General features: G+C 37.0%; 1 protein-coding gene across 1 annotated transcript in view; it reads right to left on the minus strand.

Annotated features, from left to right (window-relative positions):
• The window catches only part of ABCC2 (ATP binding cassette subfamily C member 2), a 70,727-nt gene extending 52,997 nt beyond the window's left edge, over positions 1–17,730 (minus strand). Inside the window, exons 1-2 of the mRNA XM_074233172.1 lie at positions 17,531–17,730; positions 6,376–6,549 (exon numbers count right to left, since the gene is read on the minus strand). Coding sequence (XP_074089273.1) covers positions 6,376–6,549; positions 17,531–17,563 — 207 coding nt within the window. The 5' untranslated portion in view covers positions 17,564–17,730. The remainder of the gene's footprint in view (positions 1–6,375; positions 6,550–17,530) is intronic.
• Positions 17,731–18,332: the final 602 nt, after the last annotated feature.

The raw sequence follows: 18,332 nt of genomic DNA on the forward strand, positions 1-18,332 counted from the left end.
AATCCTTGATCAAGTTATTTACTATATAAGAAAAGAATTTTATAAGCATAAAATTCTATGAGGTATTATATCTATTAGTAGTAATAATTGATGTTTGATGTACAAAAAAAGCACACACTTGTGTTTTCACAGTCAGATGACAAACCAGATAACATCTCTGTATCTCAACTTCCTCATAAGTTAAGATCAGAGTGTTAGACTAGAAATTTCCTTCCAGCAAAAATTAAAATCAGCATTAAATTAGAAGGCTAAAGATGAGAAGCGGCCTTCATGCAATTGCAGCAACTTTAACTGACCTCCTTGAAAAAGCAGTTGACTTTGAAAAAGGAGAAATAGATAAAGGTAATAATAATAGTTCTCATTATCCCCATTAAAAAAAGTTTAAATGAGCTGAAGTTATTGTCAAAGTAAGGAAGACAAAAGAACATAAAGACAGTTCAGACATTAAATATTTGATTTTTTCCCCCACCAAATAGAGCAACATAGCAGTCGAGGAAAACATTAGTTCAGAATACAAACATCTTTTGCAAAACCTCATCAAGGACTAAAAATTAGTAGAATTTATCACCTCACAAAACAATGAAAAGCAATGAAAAAGAAAAGTTTGTCATGAGACTTATCCTTTCAAGAGAACTTGCAGATAAAACTGAAGGACAAATAGACCCCCCCCAAAAAAAAAACAAAGAAAGAAAGAAAGAAAAAGTAAGAAATAGATTTGCTAATTATTTCTATAGCTACTTTCATTATTTATTTTCAGTTATCGATGACTATGGAACTATCATATCTAGACTTTAATACTTCAGTAAACAATGTGCTCTTTGAGGAAGTAAAAATGGCACTTAATGATGTTAGGAAAACTCACTGTTGTGGTTGCTTAGTTAAGTCCAGTGCTGTGTGACCCCATGGAACTTTCTTGGCAAAGATTCTGGAGTGGTTTTGCCTTCTCCAGTGTATCTCCATTTTACAGATAAGGAACAGAAGCAAATAGAGGTTAAGTGACTTGCCCAGAGTCACATAGCTATTAAATATCTAAGGCCAGATTTCACCTCAGATATTCCTGACTCCACATACCACCAACAAGTTGTCCTAGGAAAAAATACCAGATCTAATCAAATGCCTACAGATATCCATGTATAAAGAACATAATTCTGAAAGCAATTAGGAATGTCTGTTTTAAGGCAATTTTAAGGTATTTCCAAAGAAGGGATGATTCCAAAAGAGGAGATCTCTTGGCTCTGCTACTTACTACATCTGAAATCTTAGGCATGTCACTTAACTTTGCTGGGTCTCAACATTCTCATCTGTAAAATGAACCCTCTGAGGTTCTTTCTAGCTCTTAATCTATGATAATTAGCAATCACCAACTCATATGTTCATTTTTTTCATTGCTATAAAATTTTTATGATTTACGCACACTTATTAACAGTATTTTTGATGAAAATTTGTGAATGTTGCTTTTAACCAGATTATTCCTATGTTTCACAAGGAGAGGGTGGCTTCCAGCTACCCCATCTAGAACAGTAGCAGGACCATTTCAAAGGGAAGAGGTCTAGGGTCTAATTACCCAATGCAAAAGAGAACAGAACCTGAAGGAAGTTCAATTCTGGGCTCAGATATTTTCTAACTGTGTGAACCTGGGTGAGTCACTAAAGCCAGTATCTTTGTCAAGAAAACACCAAATGCTGTCATGAGGAGCTGATCAACAAAAAAAATTTTAAATGTATTGTAAATAAATGTGATATAAATGTAAATGGTATCTATTATTATAATTCACCAATACAAGCAGGCTACAAAGAGACTCGAGGACCCCAAAAGTGGATGAAAAAGGAAAGCAGAGATTTTTTAGAATGAAATTAAAACTCTTGAAGGAAAAAATGAAACAAAAATAGATTAGAACAAAAGGTGGGAAATATGACCCAAATGTTGGACTCCCTGAAAAATAAATGAATCAAACAACTCAATGATACAATGAGACAATGACAAATATTGAAACAAAACAAATGACTTGAAAAATGAGTGAAGAGAGAAATTATTTAAAAATCTTCAAACTTTCTAAAAATTAAGACTTAAAACACACAAATACACACACTCACATAAACATACAGCCTGAATATAGTATTCCAAGGAATCATAAAAGAAAACTGCCCAGAATCAGAAGGCAAGCTGAATATAGAATTACTGGTCATTTGAAAAATATATCTTCCCCAAAGACAACATTATGATTGTCCTAAAAACTAGTAGAGAAATGGGTATAAGTAACTGCAATGGCTTATCTAGGATCATTTGCATACAAAAGTGACCAAAAATGTTATCAAGGAAATGTATAATTGAAAACAAAGATAGGTCCATCATGGAATAAGATCAAATGACCATGAACAGTTCAAGCTCTGCAATGGAATCCAGGAAGACAGAAGAAAATATTCGTTGTGTTGGGTAGGTCTTTTACAGAAAATTCATGGAAGGCATGAGTGGTAGGAGATGTGAACAGACTATCCTCTGAAATGATGGGATGGGTATTCACATTGAAATGATTGGGAAGTCAATGAAATAGCAAAGTGAGAAGTAATAATTATTATAAGAAGAAGCACAAAACTCTATTCTTAATTCTTTTCCCTGGGGAGTGTTCCATAGAATAGAATGAAATACCTATAGAATAATTGAATCTGGCATGGCATAATAGTTCTGGTAGAGAAGAATAAGACAAATTAATGGTCATCTGAGGCAAGAGTCAGGTATCTGTAGGTAAAGTCCAAACAGGAGCCAAAGGCAAGTTATATGTCATCTGTAAATTTCTACCTATCATTTATATCTGTAAAATGAGGGAGTTGGATGAAATAATCTGGAAGGTCCCCACCAGCTTTCAATCAATGATCCAGATATAGAGGTCATTGGTTTGTAAATGTAGTGCTAGAAAAATGTGAGACTGAATCATTTCCTGTTGGACTCTTGGGAAATGATTATACTAAAAACATTGATCTCATACAACAAAGAAAGATTTCTCATTCTAGTTCACTCAGTGCCAGGACTCTATCAATAAGCTTTTGAACTATGATTTTTGAAGCTCAGCCTATTACTATTCCTTTTTTGCAGCATAGTATAGTTCAATGAGCATTTCAGTGGAGCTACACATATCAGTCTGAGGGATCTTGCATTTCCCACCAAATCACAACTTGTATTTTTTTTTGTTTACAAGGCAATGGGGTTAAGTGACTTACCCAAGGTCACATAGCTAGATAATTATTAAGTGCCTGAGACCAGATTTGAACTCAGGTCCTCCTGACTCCAGGGCCAGTGTTCTATCTACTGTGCCACCCAGCTGCCCCACAACTTATATAAGTATCTATTCCCTCACCTCTAAATTGAGATGGTTGTACAATATGATCTCCAAATCTATGATCTTTTAAATGATTCTTAGCTGTGAACAGCTCCCCATGGTAGCACTATAAGAAACCTGTAAAGGCATTAGTATATACCATTCAAAGGATTAATCTTGGACTAGAAAGGGTGTCAGAGGCAATTTAATCCAATTTCTCTGAGTAAACTTAGGTTCAGGAAAGTTGAATAATTTGTCCCAATTCCACTGTTTGTGACTGTCAGGATTCTCTTATTCCAGAGTCCCTAAATTTTTCATTGAAAGTCTAGATGTATTTGTATTCAGGAATCCAGGGATTGATGAGAGACCAGATCATTGACATTGTCAGGATTCCAGATTGTAGGTACACCGCTCATTACTGCAAACCGAAATTTATCTCTCTGCAACCTCTGCCCATTGATTTCAGTTCTGCCCTCTGGAGTCAAGAAGTTCAATTCCTCCTTCTATTTGACAGCTCATTAAACACTTGACAGCAGCTATCATTTTCCCAAAATATTCCCTTTTCCAAGCTAAATACCCCCAATTATTTCAACTGTTCTTTTTTTTTTTGCAAGGCAAATGGGGTTAAGTGGCTTGCCCAAGGCCACACAGCTAGGTAATTATGAAGTGTCTGAGACTGGATTTGAACCCAGGTACTCCTGACTCCAAGGCCGGTGCTTTATCCACTATGCCACCTAGCAGCCCCTGAAGATTTTTTTTTAGATTTTTTTTTCAAGGCAATGGGGTTAAGTGGCTTGCCCAAGGCCACATGGCTAGGTAATTATTAAGTGTCTGAGGTTGGATTTGAACCCAGGTACTCCTGACTCCAAGGCCGGTGCTCTATCCATTGCGCCACCTAGCTGCCCTTGTTCTTCTTTCCCTTGTTGGTTTCTCATATTTAAATCTTTGCCTTGCATTTTTAAGGGGGTTGTTGTTCCATACATTAACTCAAGGGTCTTCAGATACCCTCTCTGGACACTTCTGCACTTATCAATATACTTCCTAAATGTGTTGCCCAGGATTGAAATATTCTGATGACCATCCAGTCACCTCTCTTCTCCAGGAAGCTAGCCATCATTTAGTGGAGTATAAGACAATGTTTGCTTTCTTGGTTCTCCAATGTTTATTGATATTCAGTTAATAGCTCACTAAAAGTCCCAGAGAAGTTCTCAGAGAAACTGCTACCTAGCCCTGGCTCCTTTGCCTTACATATATATATATATATATATATATATATATATATATATATATATATATATATATATATATATACACACACACACACACACACATATATATATATTTTTTTTTAACTCAAGCAAAAGACTTAATATTTATCCTCGTCAAATCTCATTTTATTAGATTTAGTCCAATATTCTAGTTTGTCAAGATCTTTTTGGAACTTACATATAAAAGTATTTGCACCTTCCTCCAAATTTCCAGTGTCTCTTCTCATACCTCTTGTAATACTGTAATATCATTCCCACCTACCTAGCCCCATACACTGTCACTAGAGTAATGAATTAAAATTTTAAGACTGATTCCTCTTCCCCCCAACCATACTTCTGACAGCTCTAAATCTTTCCTTCTCTCCTTTTCCATTCCAAAATTGACCTATAACTTTAACTCTCATTCCCATCTGACTTAAAGGACTAAAATATTTAATCTAAATATGAATTAGTGCTATTTGTCTAGTACCTACAATCCTTATTTAAGAGTAAAGTCATATTGTCAAAAGATATATTGATCTTAGTATATAAGAATTCAGCCTGTCATTATGAAGTCAGTTTTGATCCTTGTACAGGCAGGGTAAGTGTATGAAGAAGACTGTAGACCTATGAGTTACAGAGGAATGATGGTCAAGACTTCAAATCAGGGATCCCCGACCAAGAAATATCACTATAGCTCACAACCTAACTTGATAAATCTCCAACAACTTGAAGATGTAAAAACCCACTCTCTTTAGTTAGCTGATATTCCTAGTGGGAAGGAGAGAAAGAAACACCTATCTCCCCAACCACTCCCTTCTAAGACTTTGGAAGAATGAAGTTTCTTTCCTAACAAAGATTATATTTTATGGGAGTGAATTAACCTTTGGTTGGAGGAACGACAAACAAGTTGTTTTAAAGAAATGACTAATGAACATTTAAAAAATAGTTTCATAAAACAAATTATTATTATGGAAACCCATTCTCTAGATGGATATTATCAAAGGCATGATAGATAAGAATTGGTCTTGGAGTTCAGTAGACCTGAGTTCAAATTTCACCTCATATACATAAAAACTGCATGACTCTGGGCAACTCACTTAACCCAACATAGTTTGTTATACATCTGTTATACAGGCATTACAATAGCCCTTCAATATAAACCTTAGATCCAAAGGTTCCTATAGTACCTGCGTACTGAAACTATTCTGAGGATAAAATAAGATTGTATATTTAAAACATTTTGTAATTTTTAAAGTCTAATTGAAATATCAGTTATTATTTTTGTTGGAGGCTCAGAAATGTTGGAATCTGATAAAGAACTTTAGTGAAATCAAATAGGTTTGAAATATGAATTTAGAATAACATAAGTCTCATTTATCTGAAATGCTTTCTGGAAATGAGCTTATTTCTCTCTCTAAAAAAAAGTTTTCATCAACTTCACTGATCAACCATTTCTAACTGTAGTTAATGATGTCAGATTGCACCAGAGTCTAACAGCACAGAAGCTCCCCCTTGGAGAAATTATAAGTTTTGTAGGCAGACAAGATGAATATGAGATGTGTGGGTATGAAACATGGGGAGGAGAATGAGTTCAAGGGTCTCTGGGTCTTGACTTAGATATAAAATGAGGGAGTTGGACTAAATGGTATCTAAAGTTCCTTCTAGCTCCAGATGTAAGATTATGTGGGACTGTTACAGGAACCAGATCATAGGGTAAAGAGAGGGTAATTTGGTTGCTCCCTTATTTCTTTCCTTGAACTTCTTTGCAATGAATCAAGGCCAGAGGGTAGAAAAATGGGGAGATCATCATACCTGCTTTGTGAGGTAGAGGCTGGTTAAAGATGATTTCTTTGTTCTGGATTTATAGATGTGGAATAAATGCCAAGGGGCCAAAAGCCAAAGGAAACACAGAGGTATCCAGACCAGAACAGTTTGCTCAAAACACAGAGGAAGGTCAGCATCGGAGCGGTCCAGGTAGGAGTCATTCTGGTGAAAAGGAGAGAAAATCTGGATTAGCCATATCTGTTTTAAGCAATAGTATTTTCCAATTTTTCATTAGACAGTTCTTTATTTTTTTAGAAAGATTTTATTTATTTTGAATTTTACAATTTTCCCCCATTCTTGCTCCCCCCCCACACAGAAGGCATTCTATTTGTCTTTACATTGGTTCCATGTTATACATTGATCTCAGGTAAATGTGATGACAGAGAAATCATATCCTTAAGGAAGAAAAATAAAGTGTGAAATAGTAAAATTACATAATAATATAACTTTTTTTTTCTAATTTGAAGGTAATAGTCTGGTCTTTGTTCAAAGTTCATAATTCTTTCTCTGGATACAGATGGTATTCTCCACTGCAGGTAGCCCAAAATTGCATTAGACAGTTCTTTAAAACAACATGCCTGTCCTCTCTGCAACTGAAAGTTGACGCATTACTGTTGGAATGTCCATTAACAGCAGCCCTGTTTCCCAATCATCCTTAAGTTAGGCAAAACTTGTAAGGTCCCAGGTAGGCCTATAGAGAAAAGACCAACCCTTTGCTATTCATAGTCTGTGTTGTACCCCAGAGATCTATTGCAGGGATAAAACTCAGAATGGAAGAGATGAAGGGTGGAGTACAGTCCTGTTTTTTAGGTCTGGCATGTCCTTATTGTACAGCCTTAAGAGATGGGTGCAATTCACGTGCTTAAATGTGGGATGTTGTAGTTCTTATTTTTGTTTTACTTATCTGTCATCAAATAAGAAAAAAAAAGCTGACTAAGTACTGACGACTAGAAACTTAAGGCAGAGAGATGGGTAAGGAGTTCTATAATGATTTTACTTACTAATTGATACATGGAATGCATACACGTTCATGAACAACACAAAATTCAGAATACCTGAAAGAACAACAGCTCTTTTTTTGTGAGAGAGCTCAGCAGGTATCATATTCAAATATTAGCCCTAAGTGAATCAAGGTTGGCAAATGGAGGCCAGCTTATCAAAGAGGTGAAGACACATTTTTTTTCCTGGAGTGGATATAATGAAGGGGAACACTGTGAAGCTGGTGTAGGTTTTGTATTCTAAACTACCCTAGTCAACAAGCTTGTATGACTTGCAAAAGGAATGAACAACAGATCCAAAACAATATGACTGCCACATGCAGGAAAAAGCACCTCTACCATCATCAGTGCCATATGCTGCCACCATGATGAATCCTGATGTGGTCATAGAAAAATTTTGCGAATACCCAGAAACTCTCATCATCAATGTGTCAAAAAAAACCCAAATTTATAATTCTAGATGACTTTATTGCAAGAGAAGGCACACACTATTAGACATGGCAGGGAGTTTTTGGGAGGAAGAGAGTCAGAAACAGCAACATCAATGATCACTTACTACTGAAGACTTGGGTATCACAAGACCTTTTCAACCCCAACACTCTTTCTTTTACCTAAATGCAGTAAAATTTCATAGATATACCCTCACAGCAAACATTAACATTTAATAGAGTATATCATTGTAAGGAAAAGAGATGGAAAGGATGTAAGGATCTCAAAAGCAATGTGTGGGTCTGAGTATAGGACTGATTGTGGACTTATTCTCTCCAAGTTAAGTATTCTCATTCCACAAAAGCAGTGACTCCAAGGCAAAAGAACTATGAGAAAATTTAATATTAGAGCATTTCTCCATGCATTAACAATTTAATAGCTAGGAGGAGAAAACAGAGCCAACATACAACTGGCAACAGTGGAACAGAAAAGCAGTGGGTAGCTTTTAGAATTGTAATGTATAGTATTGCATTTACTCATCTGAGTGAGAACATCAGCAAATATCAAGATTAGTCTGACAGAAATGATGGAGGAATTCAGAAACTTATAAGTGAAAAAACAAGAACTCCATAGGATTTACCAGCAGGATAGTTCATCCATCTCTAAGAAGACAGTATTTAACTCCAACAAAAGTAAAGTACAAGTGAAACTTAGAGAAGTACAGGATTACTGGTTCAGTAAAGAAGACTGATGAAATTCAGTTTTATGGTGATAGTAGTGATCCAAAGGGCCTTTATGATTTCCTGAAGGTTATTTTTGGGCCAAAGACTTATGGTGTATCTCAACTAACCATGCTGATGAAGCCACACTGATTAGTGATAAGAACATGATTTTAAAGAGATGGACTAAACACTTCCATAGTATTCTCAACAGACCATCATCAGTCCTGAAACCATTGAAGTCAATTCCTCTCTAGCTGAAGTTCCAATTGAAGGAGAAACTTTGAATGCCATTAGCCTTCTTTCTTGTGGCAAAGCACCTGGTACTGATTCTATTCCAACTTAAATTTTAGTGGAGAAGGGGAAAGGTTCATTGCTCATACAAAATTTGACTAAAATTTTCCAGATTATATGACAGAAGGAGATTGTCCCTCAGGAGTTCAAGGATACTTCCATTGTTCATTTCTGTAAAAGTAAAGGAAATAGGGGGCAGCTAGGTGGTACAGTGGATAGTGCCTCGACCCTAGAGTCAGGAGGACCTGAATTCAAATCCAGCCTCAAACACTTAATAATTGCTTAGTGGTCACTTAAACCCCATTGCCTTGCAAAAAACAAACAAACACAAAATGGTAAAGGGAATAAAAATCATAGAAGCACCTCTCTCTCTTAATAAAGCACCTCTCTCTTAGTAATTGTGGGCAAGATTCTTTCCAAAATACTCCTTAATAGATTTGACCTTTCAGCTGAAAGATGGTCATCTACCTGAGAGCAAGTATGGTTTTAGAAAAGGCTGAAGAATAGTTGATATGATGTTTGGAACTCCAGGAGAAATTCCAGGAGCAGAATAGAGGCCTGTAAACAGTACTTGTAGAACTGTTCAAAACCTTTAATATTGTAAGTCATGAGGGCTTATGAAAATGAAATTCATCAGTATTGTACAATAATCAATTTTATGACAATGTCCTTGCCCAGGTTCTGGAAAGTGGATGGTGCTCTTGCACTTTCCCAGTTTCCAGTGGAGTGACACAAGGCTGTGAGTTTGTTCCTTTGCTTTCTAACATGATGTTTTCAGCCATATTGTCAAATCCCTTCACTGAAGATGAGCACAGCATCAAGGTCAACTCCACCACACTGATGGTAAAATCTTTAACTTGAAAAGGCTACAAGGTAAGACTAAACTAGAGTGAGTGTTAGTGCAGATCTTTTGTTTGCAGATGATTATGAAGCTTCTGAAGCTGAGTTGTAACAAAGTATGGCTCAATTCTTTATGCTAATTTGGTCTAACAATTAACACTAAGAAAACAGGAGTTTTCCTCCAGTCAGTACCACACCATTCATACATGGAACCATTGGTTACAACAAATGGAGGAGTTTTGAATACTTATACTCTCCAGGGATGTACATATTGATAAAGAGGTTGATTGCATTGCCAGAGCTAGCTCAGTGTTTGGGAGGGTTCAAAGGAAAGTGCTGGAGAAAAGACTGATTTCCAAACTGAAGATCTATAGAGTCTATCAGTGGCATGCCAGGAAATTTGAATTGTCTTAGGAAGATTCTGAAGATCATTTGGCAGGATGGAACCCCTGAGGGGCTTTCTTGAACTAAACTGCCAAGCATTCAAACTCTACTATAGATAGTGCAGCTTCCAATGGGCTGACCAAACACACACTTGCAAAAAAAGACTATTTTATGGAGAACTCACAGAGCGTAAGCAGTCCCAGGAGGGTCAGAAAAAGTGATACAAGACATTCTTAAGAACTCTCTTAAGAATTTTGAAATTGATTGTGCATCATGGAAGACATGGCATAGGACTGCCAGCATGGCATGCCCTCATCAGAGGAAGTGTTGTGCCTAATGAGAAAGGCAGAAGTGAAACAGCTCAAAAGAAATAGAAAATGACCAAATTTAAAGAATCCATCCAAAATGTTTGCATGGTCTATTTGTACTGGCCCTGTGGTTGAGCACTCCAAGCTCATATTGATTTGAACAGCCACAGTCCGACACACTGTAACCTATCTCCAACATAATGATGCCATTTTTGGTCCTTTTCAAGAACATAGACAACCATCATAACCAGCAAATAACCTGTCTCTCAAACAGTTTGACCACCAAGAAGTAGCCTCCATTATTGGCTATTTCCCTCATTTTATACTAGCCACCACTACGAATATTTCTCCATGTTCCCACTTTTTAAACTGGCTCTTACCTCCTCCTGATAGCAATGCCTAATTGTTCAAATCAAAGCCCAAGTATCACAGGATTCTGCTTTCCTGTTTTCCTCAAAGGAATGTTAGCATGGAATAATAGAAAAGGCATTGAGTATGGAGTCCATAATGTTTGAGTTTTAGTTGTTCCATTCACTAATTGTGTGACTATGAGCAAGTTGCTTCAGTTCTCTTAGCCTCAGTTTCCCCACCCATAAAATAGCGATAATTATGCTTCTTCTGGTCTCAAAGGATTACTGTGAGGGAGATGCTTTGAAAATTGTAAAGTGTTACAGAAATATCAGCTGTCATCATTACTACCCAGGATTGACCCTTGGGACTGGTAATTAAGGTAATCTAGAAAATAAAGGTAAATGAAAACTGATAGTTTGATACCAGATCAGACACAACAAACTAATATAATTTTGGAAAGCTATTCAGATATTCTCCCCAAAGGAAATTCTAGAAATATCAATGTCTGACTCACTTCTCTCCCAAAAAAGTCATTAGTTCTGCTGAAGGCATTTGGGTTGATATTATTCAAATTTAGGTCAGGTTACATTAAACATGGGCAAAAAAGTAGAAAATGGCTTATATGAGTCACTTCACTGTCAGATAATCTTGATAATCTTTTCTGGAGAGTATCAAGCAAAATTTTCTCTTCTGGTGGATCCTGCTTCACCTCAGGACCTTTGCATTCCATGTAAAACAGGTAGATCTGAGATGTTACTCATGGTATTTGGTTATGCTCACCTCTCTGGTATCAACAAAAACAAAAGTCATGGGTTTGCTCATCTATATCATGATTTTGTAAAGTATTATTCCTCTAAGCTTATGGTTCTCTATTGAGTTGATTTGCCTAATGCTAGTAAGGGCAAGTTCTGTGGGTTGATTCCTCCCTACCATTGCTCTATGTCTCATTGCTTCTCAGTTTTCATGGTTACTTGTGATCTCTTCTATATTAGAAAATGGGGGGGGGGGGCGGAGCTGGTAAGCAGGAGCCCCCAGGGCATGAGCCCATTGAGCTGAGGGAGGGGATTGAAGAGAGAGAGACTGCAGAGCTCTGTCCTCTGACCCTGGAACAGGACTCTGGGGCTCTGACCACATTCAGATCCTGATCCCAGTCTAGGCCCCCCATAGAACAACAGGGCCCCCCCACCTTGGCCCCATGGCAGAGGGGGGCGCTTATGGTCATTCACAGACCAGGAGGGAGGACAGAACCTCACACACTGAGACCCTTGTGGGAGTGTCCTAAAAGCTCAGGAAGCACCCCAAAAAACAGGCTTAGGCTGGGAAATGAACAAGCAGAGAAACAAGAGGAAGACCATTGAGAAATATTTTTCAAATGAGCCCAAGAAGGATCAAAATACTCAGTCTGAAGATGAGGAAGCACAAGCTCCTGCATCTAAAGACTCCAAGAAAAACAGAAATTGGGCTCAGGCTATGATAGAGCTCAAAAAAGACTGAAAATCAAATGAGGGAGTTGGAAGAAAAACTGGGAAAAGAAAGGAGAGAGATGCAGGAAAAACATGAAAATGAAGTCAGCAGCTTAGTCAAGGAAATCCAAAAAAATGCTGAAGAAAATAGCATGCTAAAAACCAGCTTAGGTCAAATGTATAAAACAGTTCAAAAAGTTATTGAGGAGAAGAATGCTTTAAAAAGCAAAATTGGGCAGATGGAAAAAGAGATAAGAAAACTCTCTGAGGAGAACAAATCCTTCAGACAAAGAATAGAATTCAGGGAGATTGATGAATTTACCAGAAATCAGGAATCAATACTTCAAAACCAAAAAAATGAAAAATTAGAAGAAAATGTGAAATATCTCATTGAAAAAACAACTGATATGGAAAACAGACTTAGGAAAGATAATTTGAAAATTATTGGAATACCTGAAAGTCATGATCAGGAAAAGAGCTTTGACATCATTTTCAAAGAATTACTACAGGAAAATTGCCCTGATATTCTAGAAGCAGAGGGCAAAATAGAAATGGAGAGAATCCACTGATCCCCCCTTGAGAAAGAGATCCCAAAAAACCAACCCCTAGGAATATGATAGCCAAGTTCCAGAACTCCCAAGTCAAAGAGAAAATATTACCAGCAGCCAGAAGGACACAGTTCAAATATCGTGGAGCTGCAATCAGGATCACTCAGGACTTAGCAGCAACTACATTGGAAGCTCATAGGGCTTGGAATATAATATACTGGAAGGCAAAAGAGCTTAGAATGCAGCCAAGAATGAACTACCCAGCAAGGTTGAATGTCCTTTTCCAGGGAAAAAGATGGACTTTCAATGAACTGGGGGAATTTCAAAGGTTCCTTTTGGAATGGCCAGAGCTGAACAGAAGGTTTGATCTTCAGATACAGGACTCAGGCGAAGCATAGAGATTGGAGGAGAGGGGGGGAATATGAGTGACTTAATGAGGATGAACTGCATATATAGAAAAATGATACTGATAATATTCATATGAACCATCTCAGTTAATAGAGCAGGTAGAGGGAGCTTTTATAGTTGAAGCACAGGAGAAAGCTGAATTCAAAGATAAAATATGGTGCAAAAATGGAGTCAATAGGAAAAAAAGGGAAATGGAATGGGAGAAAGAAAACGGAGAGGGGAAATACGCCAAGATATTTCATATAATAAGATTTTTTTTTTATTACAATGAGCTATTGCAATGATATGGAAGGGGGGAGGCAAGGGGGAATGAGGGAACCTTTGCTCTCATCAGAGATGGCTAGGAGAGGAAACAGCAAATATACTCAATGGGGTATAGACAACTGGAGTAAGAAGGAGGGGGGGAGCAGGGGGAAGGGGTGGGGATGTGAATAAAGGAGGAGAGGATAGACCATGGGGGGACAGTGGTCAGACAGAACACATTTTCTTTTTTACTTCTTGCAAGGGGCTGGGATTGGATGGCCTGCCCAGGACTATAGGGCCAGGTGGATTCTGGGCCTAAGGGGTGGTATGGGGGTTCAGGGCTTCTTGGCCCCAGGACGAGGGATCTGTCTGCTGCGCCACTCAGCGACCCTACAGCAGAGTCAGAGTGAAAGTAGAGAGAAAATAGAGTATATGGTAGTGGAGAAATAAGAAAGGAGGGAGTTGTGATCAGCAATGGCAAAAATATGGAAGTAACTTTTGTGATGGACTTATCATAAAGAATGTGATCCACCCAGGACAGGGTTGATGGTGTTGGAACAAAGACTGAAGCACATTTTTTGTTATTATTATTTGGGGGAGGGTGCAGGGCAGGTGGGGCTGGGTGGCCTGCCTGGGGCCACATAGCAGAGTGATCTTTGGGTGTCTGGGGCCGGATTCGGACCCAGGTGCTCCTGGCTCAAGGGCCAGTGCTTTGTCTGCCACCCAGCCACCCCTACTATTATTACTATTTTATTTTATTTTGGGTCTTTTTTTTTTCTTCTTTTTGGTTTTTGCAGGGCAGTGGGATCAGGTGGCTTGCATGTCACATGGCTGGGTGATTATTGGGTTTACGAGGCTGGATATGGACTCGGGTGCTCGTGGCTCCAGGGCTGGTGCTTCATCCATTGCGCCACCTGGCCATACCTACAATTATTACTATTATTTTTTTTAATTTTAATTTTTTTTCTCTCCCCTTTACTTTTTTGCCCAAGCAAGTCTATCTATATTCATGGTGGGAGGGGTATTTTGTTTACTTGTAAACAAGTATATTTTATTAATGTAAAAAAACATTTGTACAAAATGAGAATAAAAAATAAATTAAAAAAAAAGAAAAAAGAAAATGGAGGATTGAGAGGTTTTCCTTCACATCATGGTTTGGTTGCTATTTCAATATCTTTGTCTGAATTCAGTTCCTGGTGACAGTGGTTCCTTGCTAGGACCACATGGAGCCATAACTTTATGAATAAGGAAGCAGAGATCATACTGATCCACCATTTCCTTCAACCATTGGAGAAGAGTGATGAGAATAACTAAGAAAAGATACTTTCCAAATATTGCTTTTAAAGAGATGGGCATGATTTCTTTCCAAGGGGAATATCCCCTTTTATTATTTTGGAAGTTAGTAATTCTTTCCCCTGCATGTGAGATTCTAGACAGGTTCATTTAGTACTAAATTTAGGGACCTAAGATGCAAGTTATGTAGCCAGCTTTGGAGTCAAGTAGATCTTTGTGACCACAGGTAAGACATTAAAATTTCAGGAAATTCTCTGGTACTATAAATTACAAATGAGTTGTCTATTTGCATTGATGGAGAGGATTTTCATACTGGAAATTCCTCATATTGCTGAAATTACAGGTTTAGATTCTCCCCCACATTAAAAAAAAAAGCTAGAGGTTAGACCTTTGTAATATGAATGGAACAATTATCCAGCAGCAGGAGGTTCTCAAAAAGGTCTCTTTTGGGGTTCTGTATATTATTTAATTGCTTCAAACTCTGTAACAGATTTCTGTGAACTCCAAGAGATTTAGTCTTTGAAATTCTAATTGGAAGATGATTGCTTGAATTCAGACAGGGGCTGCCCAGTCCCCTAATACCAACTCCAACAAGAACCTACCATTTGTATCAATTCACCAAAAGGAATCCTAAAAGGAAAAGCCCCAGAAATGTCATAGCCAAAAATCCAGATCTCTTATATCAAAGATAAAATTCTGCAAACATCCAGAAAAGGCAATATAATTACCAAGGACTGCCTAAGACTTAGAAACTTAGAAAGATCTTGAAAGACAATATTCCAAATGACAAAAGGTATAGTGTTTCAGTCTAAAATAATTTACTCTGATAACCTCCAGAGTACAACGCTTCTGGGGGAATGAGGCTTTAATGAATAGAGGACTTTTGTATATTACTGATGAAAAGACCAGAGATAAGTAGAAACTTTGAAATTAAAAAGTTCTAGAATACAAAGAAACTTTATTTTTAAAAAGAAAGCAAGTTGCGTGAAATGTAGATTCATGACTTTTACAAATTCCTCTTTTAATGTTCTGTTTTGATATAGAAATGTTCTTTTTTTGCTTTTTAAGAGTTCAAAATTAAAAATAAAATTTCATTAAAAAATTCTATGACACTTTTATGTAGGCCATAGGCTTTTCTGTTCATCATGGATTCATAGGAAGCTTTCATTCCCCCCTCCCCAAAACTCCAAATTTCAACATTTACTTTAGAAATAATAATGTATTTTTCAAATAGCATGCTGAAAAATTTTTAATGCAGATTTAGGAATGAAAAGTTTAGAAATTTATTTTAGAAGTTTTGAATCAGTTTCTTAGGTAATCAAGTATCTTTGACATTCAATAAAAAAACTACCAGATTATGTTTTTCCTATTCTTTAAAAAATTAAGACTATCTTTCCCTATTATATCTGAATTAAAATTGTTCTGAGTCTTTGCTTCAAATTAAAACCAAACTCAGAATTTTTAAATGGCTAGTTAGATCCTTAACAGCACAGCATAGCATACACAACAACCAAACAAAATCCTTTAGAATGAAATGCTAAATGGGGTTAAGTCATTATCGTCTACTAGACTAGTACTTCTCAAAAATTTCAAGGTCGGAAAGGAAGAATAATAAACTAGTGCTTTGTAACCCTTTTAATTCATATCTTGCTGATCCCCTAGCAAACTCATTGCAATAGCTGTTTCAAAATTACATTTCTCAACATTAATTCTTCATTCAATCTCCTTTCCCTCTCACCAATGAATTATGAGCAATATCTAATCTATGAATGTCTGACTCTATTACCATTCTATTTTTTTCTTTCCTTCCTTCCTCTGCCTTTAACAAGTTAATCTCTCCATTTGTGCCTTTTGACCCCATCCCTCTCCTACCTCCTCTGTCAATTATCCCCTATCTCTAAAGATTTACTTATCTTTCTGTCCACTGGTTCCTTCCTCTCAATCTTCAAACATTCAGATCTTCTCATTCTGAACAATTATTTAAAGTAACTATAAGTCAAAGTACCATCCTATTTCTCTCTTTCTTTTACTTACAAACTTAAATGAATCTGCTTCAGCCTAACCCTACCCCAATCCCTAAACCCGCCCCCCCCAAAAAAAAGAAAGAAAAGGGACAAATAATTGTAGGTGTCTTTCCAATCATGTCTTAACTAACCCCTTCCAATTTCTTCTCCATACCAATCAACTCCACTCTACCAAAATTATTCTCTATAAGGTCAACAATGACAGCTTAATCACCTAATCTAGTGAGTTTCTTTCAATCATCATTCTTGAATTTTGGTATAATACAGACCACCTCTCCTTTAAAATTCCCCATTTTCCCCATTATATATTCCATATTATCCTGGTCTCTTCCTACTTCTTTGACCATTCCTATCTTCTCTTCTTCCTTGTGTCCCTTGAAGCTTGAACTTATCCAATATTTTGTCTTCAGTCTCTCTGTTCTTCTCTCTATATACTTTCTTTCCAAGAAAACTTCAGCCTCTTTCATGGTTCAACAATGATCATCTTGATGTAGTTATTCCCAAATCTACCTCTTCACTACTTTCTTTTCTCCAGTGTTCTAGTCCCATTCCTTCAATTTATAAGTGAATCTTTCTATGTGAACATTTTCACTGATCCTTCAGCCTCAACATGTCTAAAATCAAACTTCTCTGCTTTATTTCCCAAGCATCAGTTCTTCTTCCAATCAAAATCTCAGTGGGATGATTAGATTTAATGACCTCTAAGGTCCCCTTAAAGCAGCTATGATTCCAATGTGATAAACTAATCCATGCTAAAATATTGATAGAGGATGACTGTTCTATCACTTTCTAAGTCACTGGACAAAGATCTTCAGCAAGGATAAAAAGGCAAAATGCTCACCCAGAAAGTAGAATTGCAGAATTCTTCCAACATGATTCTTAGTTTGTACACAAATTTCTACTGTGAATCACAATTCTCCTTTTCCTGAAGCCTATAATAGATGAACAACATAACATGTTCTCTATAGTAGTCTGATGGGTGGGGATAAATGATCTTACCCTCCAACCAAGTGCAGAGTCTCTCCAACTGATTTCATGAGTTATTTAATCTTTAACCTCATAGCTGGGAGGATGTTTATATAATCCCAAGAGACATGTGACTTTACTGGGGAATGTGAAGTCATTCGGGTAGAATCATCAGCTCTCAAAATGCAGATCATTTCTTTTATCAGAGAAACCCTGGATGAGAGTGTCTAAAGAACTACATTGAGAGATAAGGTTAGGCAATGCCCCAAATATGTGAGAGCCACTGAACTGTAAGGGGAAAAACAAAAACAATGGGGACTATACACAAATGAAAAAAAAATTATTCTAATTTGATTTATGAACAAAACAAAACAATACACCCTCCCTAAAAAAATAGAAAGAAAAATATCCCACCCATTTCTGAAATGATTCAGCCAACTTTCCCTAGGTTTTAAGGTTTTGGTAATAGAAATTATAATAGCATTGATTGCTGGAATTTCAGTTCAGTGCAAGAAATGCAAGACAAGAATAGGTATGTTTTCAACTGTACAGTTACTCCCATGTGCAGGTATGCTGTGTCAAAACTATGTGACAGAAATACTTTAACCAAGAAGTCCTCTGGTTTGTTCAGGAGAGAAATTTGAATTGAGGGGTTCAATTCAGGGCCCACCCCTTTT

Source organism: Macrotis lagotis, chromosome 4 (genome assembly GCF_037893015.1).
Source record: "Macrotis lagotis isolate mMagLag1 chromosome 4, bilby.v1.9.chrom.fasta, whole genome shotgun sequence".
Taxonomy (NCBI): domain Eukaryota; kingdom Metazoa; phylum Chordata; class Mammalia; order Peramelemorphia; family Peramelidae; genus Macrotis; species Macrotis lagotis.